The following is an 11,669-nucleotide window of genomic DNA, read 5'->3' as shown; positions in this document are numbered from 1 at the left end:
GATGTCACAACACCATCTTCATGTGTTTCACAATGCAAACCTATGGGCGTCAATGGTCTTTGTGAATTACTGCCTACAAATCACCCGAGTGAAGTCCATCAAACAACCCTAATTAGTGCCAGAAACCCTTGCCAGCATGTCTCAGCAACCTCGCCCTAATAGTGGTCAGCAACTGCAACCAATGACTCCACAACCTCTCTGTCATGTGCATTAGCAACCCATGGAAACTTGTGCTAGATATCCAATCCCAAAGGTGTAAGCGCCACACACCAACAGTAATAGGTTTCAGCAAACCTGCTTTAAATGGTGGCTACAGCCCTAGCCAACGGATCACAGCTACCACGCTCCCATGGGTGTGAGCAAGGAAGCTCATACTATTGGGTGTTTGCTTCTCATGCCAATGGATGTTAAGAATCCCTATACATGCACGTGTGTTTTGAAAGAAGGAAACATTGATTTCTACCGTAAATTTACCAGATGAAAGTTTAACTTTGACAGCCAGAAATTCCAGCATCCTGTTGCACGGCAGTAAAAAATATATACAACATTTCAGTTCCTATTCACAAATAAAATATAATTTCTGGCATGATCAAAAGCTGCTTTGTGTGTCCTTCCAACCAAAAAGTCAACATGCACCTGGAAACGGCCTGGCTTAAACTGGTAAAGCTGGCCCCAAGCAGCTGCTAAATTTCCAAGCCCCGAATCCCAGCAGAGCAGAAATGGCACTGAGAAATTGCTGGTTGGCCGAGTCCTTCCTTCTCCAGGATTGGTCCATCTCTTGCCTTCCTCCATGGCACGTTTTTTTCCCCCCGGAACCACCACCCTTGAGTGACACTAGGCTGGAGCAGGGCAGAGATGTAGCTTGTGCACCCATCTTTCAGCGGCATGTCCCATGTGAGTAGCGTAGTGTCCCACCACGCACTGGCCAGCGGTTGTCAGTCTGGTTGCCCTCTCCTACACATCCACACAGTCTTGGAGAAGAGGATGAGGAGAGGATCAGGTGGCAGAGAATCACAGCCTAGACGAGCAAAGCTGCGTAGCTTATGCCATATGAAAGCAGTGCAGTTATGTCATCTGTACATGTGGATCCTCAGACAAGGCAGCGGGTGGCGGCGGGGCAGGCCTGCAGGAAAGAAACAAGAACATCAATCAGATAGAGGCCAACAGATGGCACTTGTGCTCACAGAGAACAGTCTGATGACAAGCACTGCTCAACAAGTAGTACAACAGATGCACTAACAGTTCATATATCAGCAGGAGCAGAGTTATCTGCTAAGCTTGGAGACAAGAGACAGTTCTTATTCAGAAGGCATAAGGGCTGCGTACCCTGATGGGAAACCCTGTGTGAGGCTGCACTAACTCTATGATGTATAAGAATGCAATAATTCATATTTGTAAAGCGCAATCATATCACCCCTAAGGGTTTCAAGGCTTTGGGGGCCATCGGGGAGATGAAGTGAGCTATTGCTTGGAGTCACTTGATGCTGAGCTGCTGCCGGCGAGCGAACAGTGAGCCCTGCACCACGGAGTCAGCCGCTCTGGCCACTGCCCCACGCCTCTCCCCGTGTGCTCCTTATTTTCAGCAAAGCATGTTTTAGCTCTAATGTCTGAAGCCTGCAGTGATAGCTGAGCAATAAGTCTGTCTGGAGGCTGGAACTATGTAGCCAGAGAAGTAGTTGGTTATGTGAGTATATGACTTGCGTAACTTGAGGAGTAGCCTGCTGGGCGATGAACCATGAGATATGTTTCCGCTGTCTGAGCCGCTGGCCTGTATGGCCTAAGATACTTCTTCTGTCTGAGGCTTTAACCAGTCTAACATGAGGGATCTTCTGCTATCTGAGGCCTGGACCTGTGCATCCTCAGGCAGCCCAGCTATCTAAAAAGACGCGTATTACAAAGAGAAGTCATCATAGATTAAAGGTGTAGAGTGTATGTACGATATCAGGGCCACTGGAATTATGCAGCAGTGGAGGGCCACATTGTGCATCAGGGCTGACTAAAGAAATGACAAATTATGTGGCATTATGTAATACATTCTGTGGTTGTATTAGCCAGCTCATTTGTCATTTTAACACGCATCTGTACGAAAGGGTTCAATAACACTACGAAAAATAAGGAGATTCCATTAGAAAACAATACACAATCACCAGATCCTGTAGAAAATGTAATTCACCAACAAGTAATAATTTTGTCATGGTAGGAAACTTAGGAACACTATTTTAGTAACACAGTTCCATCTAACTAATAAAATAGCGTGGGTCACAACATTTGCACACATGTAGCCCGTAAGTGCGGATTTTTTGTATTAAAACGTAACTTCCTTTTACTGTGTACCCAAGTTATGTTTTAGAGCTAGTCTTCAGTTGTATGTACATGAGAGGACTTTTATTTAGTGTCAGACAGTTCCACTATGAAAGAGCCTTGCGTTTTAGATTTATATATAATACATGGGAGCCAGCAATCCTAGTATAAAAGCCCTTCTCTAATTTCCTTATTGCAGCCGACTTCTTATGTCTGTCGTCACCTCTTAATGCCAAAATGACATAGCTGTTCAGCTGTAATAGGTTATTACAGATGAGTTATTATGTCATAATTCCTGTTGCCAGAACCAGGGTAAAAGGCAGGTCACGAGCATCATTACAGCTACAACTTGAGCAAAGCAGAGGAAATTGGCTTTTTATTCTTTTGATCTGTTTTTCCAAAAGAAACCGCGATGAGCAGAAAGGAGATATTTCTGGCAAAATGTTTATTTTTCACACTGATGGTCATTTCTAAGAAAACAGAATGCCTCTGCATTTACCTATACATTTATTAGCCTTACCATTTTTTAATCTGACTTAAATTAAACTAATTGTAATTTATTTTTCTGTAACACTTTGCTAACTGCTTTTTGATGTTTAATTCCATACTAGATTCTGCTTGTATTCTTCACGTCTGCTGACTTCTATCACTCTCATATAAAAGAGCAAGACACCAAGGATTTAAGAAGTTTACCAAAAAAGCGTTTTTATGCCATGTATTATAAGGAATAAGATACCTTCTGTTGTACATTTTAAAGATATTGCAAGTTATCTAGGAATTCCATGGCCAAAGGCCTTGTTTCTTTATATGGTCACAGAACTCTTTGGTGACTTGAAATCTATACTACTATTATAAAGAGAGAACTTGCACCTTTTGGCCAGGTAAACTCGGGAACCACAGAGCCAATCGACACACCCGATACATCTATGAAAATGTCAGGGTGTGTAGATGGACATAGGCTATATAATTTTTTTTAAAACAAGTAAATTAAAAAAATTACGTTTGTAAACAAAGTAGTCCCCTGAAAGTAGCGCCGGCCGGGACCTAGCGCTGGCCACGACGCGACGTGCGTGATGACGACAAGGAGGAGGGCGGTGCAGTGACGAGCGGCTGTGCAGTGAGGAGCGGCACAGGTAAGGAAAGGGAAAGTGAGACTGTGATGCAGGGGGAGGAAAGAAGGAGGCAGCAGTAAATGAAAATGTTGGGGCGGGAGGGGGGCGTGAGTGAGTCTGGGCGGGAGGGGGGCGTGAGTGAGTCTGGGCGGGATGGGGGCGCGAGTGAGTCTGGGCGGGGTGGGGGGCGCGAGTGAGTCGGGGCGGGAGGGAGTCGGTGCGGGAGGGGGTCGGGGCGGGAGCGGGTGTACTGCCCCCAGCCCCTTTCTGCCCCAGGCAACGCTGGGGCGGGCTGCTAGTATCCTTATAATGTATGGCAGAGGGTACTTTATCCCATATGAGTTTCTTGCTAGGAGTGACCTTAAGATTCAAGAAATCTGACTCTACAGATGTAAATAATAGATTGGGATTGTTTACACTCTGAGCACCACCTTGAAATAACTGCTATTCTGGGATAACGCAAATTTGTCTGAGTAATAAGACAAAACAGGTTCATGAAAAAGAAGGAATCATTATTATCCACAGCATTTGAATTACATTAAAATACATGTAAATATCTGAGGATTTTTTACATTGATGCAGAGAAAAATCCTCGTCTGTGGTTTGGACCTTCGTAACTCAAGAGGATATGATGGCATCGGTGGCAAGAGGTCTGTGCATGTACAATCTGTGTAGCCTTAAGAGATCGTTTTGTGGTCTGATGTTTGGATGTCCAAGTGACAACAGGTCCGATTCTCAAAACAATTTTCATTTTGCAGAGTCAGTGTGACTGCATTTGTGACGGCAACTATGGATTCACAAGGAACAGTGCTCTGTGATTAATTATTACAATTTAGAATCGCAAAGCATACACTGAAACACCTTGTGATTCACAAGTGAAAAAGGAACACAAACAGACGACCCCCTCCATTGCGATTTGCAAAAGCATTAACGTATGTTTAGCATTTTTGTTTGCAGTTGCAGAGCATGGAATACTTACACCCTGCTGAGGGCGAGCAATAACCATTTGGACATATAAGCTGTCAAAACCTTCTAGTTTACACTCTATTTTTTTTTATTTAAACCATAGTGTATCCACAGAGACACCATTTCTTCTAAGAGACACCATTTCTTCTAATAAAGCATACATAATTTCATGAAACTTCAACACAGTAATAATACTTATTTATTGCCCATTATTTCATGATCACATATAAACTATCCATTTCGTATTCCATTACACAAAAAGTTAATCAGTTTAACAGTATTCACACCTTTATAAATTATGTAAAAAAATCTTCAAACAATAGCAGATGTTTACCAAAAGAGTGTTTAACATAATTGTTACAGCTTCCAAATGCATAGTTTACAAGTACTGGTCTAATATATTTATTTAGGAGATTTATTAAGCCAGGACTGAAGAATAATAAGCGAGTCACATCTTGCACAATAAAGTTAAACAACTGACATCTTCGGTGGATAAATAAGGCTCTCTTTTTATACCACATTGTGACTCCTAATGGAAGAGATCCGAATTTAAAGTTCATGGAAACTGCGTACCAATGGACATACATTTACTATTAAACAGAACTGCATCGCCCCACGTCTTGTGAACACGAGACCATTATAGGTTTTTTAATCTGCACACAATGTTGCACATCATATTGATTCCTTTTTATTTTCACTATTTCCTTTAATCACATGGTCAATGCTTTGGCACTTCTGTGTGCAAATATCTCAATGTTCGTAAGGCTTAATTGCTCTAGGCATTACATAAATGTTTAGTAAAAGCATCATTTTGTTGACCATGGCTGAGTAGGAGCCAAATGTGTTTGTGAGCTAATTTTCAGGACTACCAAATAAACTATATGTGTAATGTATGATCCGGCTACAAGCTCTTTATAACGGGCGGATTAAGCACAATTTTAAACGCATCATTTCAATTAAACTAGAACTATAAAAGCTTAAATAATACTTCCAGAATTTAGATTCTGGGCAAGAATACTTTTCTAAAGGCACTTATCGATTGTGTTTTAGCAGCTCATAACGCCACTGATGGAATACTAAGTAGGCGTTTAATAGTGACTGAATATCTCTGTTGCCTACAGATCTAAAAATATATCTGGAGGTCAAAGATAACTGATTTTTCCTTGGAAAGGCAAACCACCATGTAATACTCTCTTACGGCCTTGTCATGCCCCACGGGCCTATCACAGTGTAACCCCATAAATGTTGGCCCAGGCTTGTCTGCTTCACCCTTGCCCGGTGTCTGGGGATTTAGAAAGGGATCTGGCTTTTATGCAGACTTGGCTTTTTGAAAGTATAGAAGAACTTGCCCCTGAAATTGCACCCCGAAAATCTGCCAAACGTGCCTCTGCTCCTTGGTTCACGGAAGCATTGGCTTTGACACGGCGGCAGTGTAAGGTTGCGGAGAGGGCCTGGCGCAGGCAGTATGACGCCCTGGCCAAGCTGGCATACAAAGCCTCTATCAAAGCATACCATCAAGACATTCTGCTTGAAAAGAAAATTTATTTTTCTAAGAGAATTGAGGCTGCCACCAACTCCTGCAAAGAGATATTTACCATTGTAAGGGAATTTACTGCCCCTAAAATACGTACGCCGGTACGCGCGCACTCGGAACCCTGGGTGACCTCATTGGCTAACTTTTTTACCATCAAAATTAAGACCATTCAGGACTCCTTTGTATCAACTGGGGCAGTGGCAGGCCCTAGCGCGAGTGCCCTGGTGGGGTCTGGACTTAGCTCTGAGCCCTCTTTTTCGGAATTTCCATCTTTTCCCGTAGGCACATCTTTGGAGCTCTAAGCTAAATTAAAATTGGGCTCTCCGCTTGATCCTTGCCCAGCCAAGTTTTTGGCTAGAATGGTGGAGGTTATAAATCCCCTTGTCAATCCCCTACTGAATCTTTCTCTCAGTACTGGAGTGGTCCCTTCAGTCTGGAAGCAGGCGATGGTTATTCCATTACTTAAAAAGCCATGCCTGGATCCTGAGTTCTACGCCAATTACAGGCCTATCTCCCTTCTGGCTGCCTTGGCCAAAATTGTGGAGAAACATGTCCACACATCCCTCTCCAATTTCCTTGAAACGTACAACCTATTACATTCTACGCAATCCGGCTTCCGTACCAATTTGAGCACCGAGACGGCGCTATTGGAAGTGACGGAGGCAATCAAGGAGGTATTGGATGGAGGAGGCAAGGCCATGCTGGTGATGCTCGACCTGTCGGCGGCCTTTGACACCGTCCCCCATGAGGGTCTCCTCACTAGACTCAGTGAGTTTGTTCTGAGGGGGACGGTGTTCAGCTGGTTTAGATCTTTTCTAGCGGGCCGCTGTCAAACGGTCTAGGCCCCCCCTTTTTCCACTGTAGTGCCGCCATTGGAAGTCGGAGTCCCTCAGGGCTCTGTTTTGAGCCCTACTCTGTTTAACATCTTCATGACCTCTCTGGCGGCACTGGCGGAGTCGTATGGGGCCCAGATCGTATCTTATGCCGACGATACCCAGCTCCTTTTCACTTGTGGGAAGGGGTCGGAGTTTGACGGTGAGAGCATCCGGGGGTGCCTTGGGGCTGTTTTTAAATGGTTCCAGCAGAACAGCCTCAAGTGCAACTCAGATAAGTCTGAGGTGCTCTTTTTTGGCTGTCGGTCTGCTACGAGCTGGCAGGACTCGTGGCCTGTAGATATGTTCCCTCCATCGGCCGCAACCACGATAGCCAAGTAACTCGGTGTGAAAGTCGACAACGGCTTGACACTGAAGCCTCAGATTCTCGGCTTAGCAGGAACATGCTTTGGCCTTCTGAGGATGCTCCGGAAGTTTCTTCCTCTGCTTCCGTTGGCACATAGAAAATCACGGTGCAGGCCCTCATCGGGTCGGGTTAGGCCTGCCGGAGTACCTTCTGCAACGGCTGCAAGGGGTCCAAAACTCAGCTGCATGGGCCACTTTTGGCCTACATAGCCGAACCAAAGCATCTGACCTCTTGCAGTCTTTACATTGGTTGCCTATCCGCAAACTGATAGTTTTTAAGGCACTTACTCTGGCCCACAAGGCTTTTCATGCCTCTGGGGCCAAATATATTAAAAAACGGCTGGCTCTCTATCTTCCAGCTAGATCTCTGAGGTCAGCATTGCAGTCTCTTGCTGTGGTCCCAGTTATAAGAAGAGCTCGGACTAGGGGCCGGTCTTTCAAGCGCCTGGCGCCTCAGCTTTGGAATACCCTGACAATTGCTCTGCGCCAGAATTCCAATCTGTTGGCTTTTAGAAAGGACTTGAAATCCTGGCTATTTATTCAGTAGGCCCTGTTTTACTTTTGCCTGCCCCTTTTGCTTCTGTGGTAGGTCATAAAGCGCAGGGACACTCCCCGGAGTAGCCGAGCGCTATATAAAACACCACCTAACATTAACATTAACATCCTTACTTGATTCACCCAAGATAAATGATTATATTCACACCTAATTGTGGGTAATCTTTTACTGTTTCAAGTTGGTTGCTTTATAGTACCAATGCCTCCGAGTATTTAGGCCTAAAACACCCATAAACATTATTTTTGTTTTTTTTCTCATTTAATGATAAATTATCTTGTTCAGAAAAAGAGGTCAATACATCCAGGCCAAGTGATGGAAGAGACATAAAGACAAAATCATCAGCATACATGAGTATGGAAATCACATTTTTGTCCAGCTTCGCAAGATGGGTCTTTGCATCTAAGATCTTTGTTTGAAAATCAGATAACTAAGGAGCAGGAGTCAAGGTGAATCCTTGTTTTAATTGATATGGATAGTTATTTCAGAGGAATATTCTGTACAGGAACTCAATCAAACCTTTATTCAATTCTCCAAGTATAGTCTGATCGGTACAGAGCAGGAATATCGTCGTAAAAATATCGACTAACCTAAATATCGCCGCAAAAATATCTACAGGAAGAAATATTGATGACAAAAATATAGTTTGACCAGAATATCGACAGACAGGTAAGTAATATCGATAACATTAATATAGTTGTAATAAATATCGTTTACAAAAACATAGTTTACAAAAATATCGTTTTTTAAATAATTATAAGTAATGTAGTTTTTAATGAGTATTTGTTGTCAAAGTAGTATTTTTTGTAGTATTTTATTAGTTAATAATGTATTTTATGTTAAATTTAGTGTTAATAGTTCCGTAGCGGGTTGTGGGTGTATAGGGGAGTAGGGTGGGAAGTAATTTAAATATAATAAAATAGATTAATTAATGTTTTAAATGATTATAAATAGTGTAATAAATAATAGTTCATTAATTTCAATTAGTTAATTGATTAATAATTATGTAATTAATTATGTTAATTGTTTAATTAATTTTAGGTGTGTGTACTGGAATTTTTTAGTGAAAATGTAGTGAATTAATTACATTTTAATTGAATAATTATTTAATTAATGATTAATTAAATAAAAAAAACGATTTGTTATTTTATAAATGAGTAAATACATTTAGTAATGTTTACACCTACACTATCCAACGCTTTCCCTACTGTTGCACCTTCTGGAGTGGGAATAGTAATTTTTACCCCTACGCTATCCAACGCTTTCCCTACTGTTGCACCCTCTGGAGTGGGAATAGTAATTTTTACCCCTACGATATCCAACGCTTTCCCTACTGTTGCACCCTCTGGAGTGGGAATAGTAATTTTTACCCCTACGCTATCCAACGCTTTCCCTACTGTTGCACCCTCTGGAGTGGGAATAGTAATTTTTACCCCTACGCTATCCAACGCTTTCCCTACTGTTGCACCCTCTGGAGTGGGAATAGTAATTTTTACCCCTACGCTATCCAACGCTTTCCCTACTGTTGCACCCTCTGGAGTGGGAATAGTAATTTTTACCCCTACGCTATCCAACGCTTTCCCTACTGTTGCACCCTCTGGAGTGGGAATAGTAATTTTTACACCTACGCTATCAAATGTTTTAATTAATAATATATTGCATATTTTAATTATATGTATGTATTATTGTTGTTATATAAAGTAATGTGTTAAATATATGTATATGTACACATTTATTAAGTTTATAATGAAAAAGTGTAGTTAATTTGTTTTCAATAGTTTAAAAATAAAAGTAATGCAATGTATTTTGTAAATACTACTTATATTTATTTATTATTTAATGTAAATTTAATTAATTTAAAAAGTCGATATTTTTTACATCTATATTTATTACAGCAATATTTTTGAGTAGATATTTATGTACTTACCTGTTTAAGTATAGGGTGTCGATATTTTTGTAAACGATATTTTTACAACTATATTTATGTCAACTATGTTTTTGTAATCGATATTTCAACACCCTACCGGCTGATCAATGATCTCAAAAGAGTAGTAGGGACACCCAAGCTACTTAATATTTGCCACATTATTACTCTATAAAGCTTAAAGAAGGCATTGCTAAAATTCACAAATCCTACGAATAATTTTTGTTTTCCTCAATATGACGTATTTTTTAGAAATCATTGTTAAATATAAAATGTTATCTACAGTGGAACATTCTTCACGGAAACTGCATTGTTCTACCTAAAGGAGATCAGGTGAATTTGCGCAGTGTTTATCTCAATAAAAGGCATTTCGCAAAAATCTTCCTAGTTGCTTCTAAGATGGCAATCGTACAGTAACTTTGGGGGAACATTACGATCACCCATTTTATACAAAGCCATTCTTTTACTTCCCTTACAAGAATTCTGAATTAAGCCAGTGCTTGAGCAAAAAAATCAAACATGTTTGAGATAGCTAGTCCATGCATTTCGACAAGATTTCAGAATAACAGCTGAAATGACATCTGGATCCACGCACTGAAATGTTTAAGCTCCAAAATTAGTTTGTGGATTTCCACAATCAAGGTATCTTCCCAGAAAGGGTTATTAGTTGGAGTGTTAATTTCTTTCCGTGCAAACCTTATTTTAGACAAGGCATACACATTCTCATTGGGTTCACTCCTATAACTTTCATCTATTGGAACTGGCTCCTTAGAGCAATCCTTGCCTAAATATTTATTTTTAATGAACTAAAATGTACGTGTATCCATTGTAGTGAGACCATTTAGTAAGGACCACCTTAATTTTTGGATCTTATGTTCCTCCTGTAGTTGTCCCGTTACTTTAGAGAGATTGTTTTTTTCTTTTGAGGGCACAACTTGTTTTTTGAGCCTACTATCGGGGGAAGCCTCTTCGATCTAAGTGTTAAATTTCGTCTAACGGGTACCAGCACCTCAAAAGTAATGTTTTCTGTGAAGGTGTCTAATGCATGTTGTGAGAGTGTTACACCATCTACATCTTTCATTCTTATGTTCATTCTATATGCATGGATTCTCAGAATTCTCTAAACATTCTTTTAAAGCGTTACCTTATAAGTGAATACGTATACTTAAATATCGGTTATCACTCGATGAATTCAAGCTTAGGGAAGGCTGCGAACATCGGATGGAGAAAAACATGGTCCCATGAAGAACTTCATGCTGCCTCCATGGTTGGAATCTCAGTGCCTCTCTCTAGTTGTACATTGTGACCACTAACCCTTTAGGGTATAGGGGTCACAATGCAGGTACATTGTGATTTTGAATGTTTAGATGAAGGTCTGCTTTCTCATGCAGGTCTCCATCCCAGCATTCGCTAGAGAACACATGGAGTCGCAAGCCGACTCCTTCCATACTAATGTTAATGAGGCCGGCAGATTCCCTGTTTTTTGTGACCAAAGGCCGGTCACACTGCAATGATAAAACTGTGCTGAGACCGGCCTCTTGAACATGAGCATACTGATGTCCGAGGCGCAGTCCTTATACTTAACCACAGAGCTAGCTCGTCTATGGAGGGAACTATAGGGTAAAAATCTAAATGAGTACCTCAGGGTATAAGACGCTTTCTTGCAGGACATGAGAGTCAATATCTAGAATGCTATGGTTAGAGGGTGGTAGTGTAGAGGGAATCTGCAGCAGAGACACAATGCGTGCCTTAGAAGAAAAAATACCTCAAAGGGGCAGCATGATTCATAGGCCTCCATTGCATGTGGAATGAAAGTTCTACGTCTTCAACACACCCATAGTGTACAGATGTTGGAATTGTCAGTGGTTCAGGCTTTACACCTTGTAATTGCCAATTCCACTTAATAGGGCCATCGTATTTGTAAGAAGCGCAGGCTGAACCCACAAGACTTTCTCAAAAATAGTTATGAACAGGAGGCGTCAAGAGAAATGGACAGCATAGAGGCAGTCGTAACGAGAAGCCTGGACAGCTCCTCTGAGTT

The 11,669-nt window shown here is 41.4% G+C and overlaps 1 protein-coding gene across 3 annotated transcripts in view; it reads right to left on the bottom strand.

The window, feature by feature from the left end:
• Window positions 1-465: 465 nt before the first annotated feature.
• ADAM15 (ADAM metallopeptidase domain 15) overlaps window positions 466-11,669 on the bottom strand; it is a 245,133-nt gene continuing 233,929 nt past the window's right edge. For all 3 annotated transcript variants that reach the window (XM_086947377.1, XM_086947378.1, XM_086947379.1), the window contains one exon: window positions 466-1,123. In XM_086947377.1, coding sequence (XP_086803503.1) covers window positions 1,066-1,123 — 58 coding nt within the window. In that variant the 3' untranslated portion in view covers window positions 466-1,065. The remainder of the gene's footprint in view (window positions 1,124-11,669) is intronic.

The sequence above is a fragment of the Lissotriton vulgaris genome, chromosome 12 (genome assembly GCF_964263255.1).
Source record: "Lissotriton vulgaris chromosome 12, aLisVul1.2, whole genome shotgun sequence".
NCBI classification, from domain to species: Eukaryota; Metazoa; Chordata; class Amphibia; order Caudata; family Salamandridae; genus Lissotriton; species Lissotriton vulgaris.
This window is presented reverse-complemented; position numbering and strand designations above follow the sequence as displayed.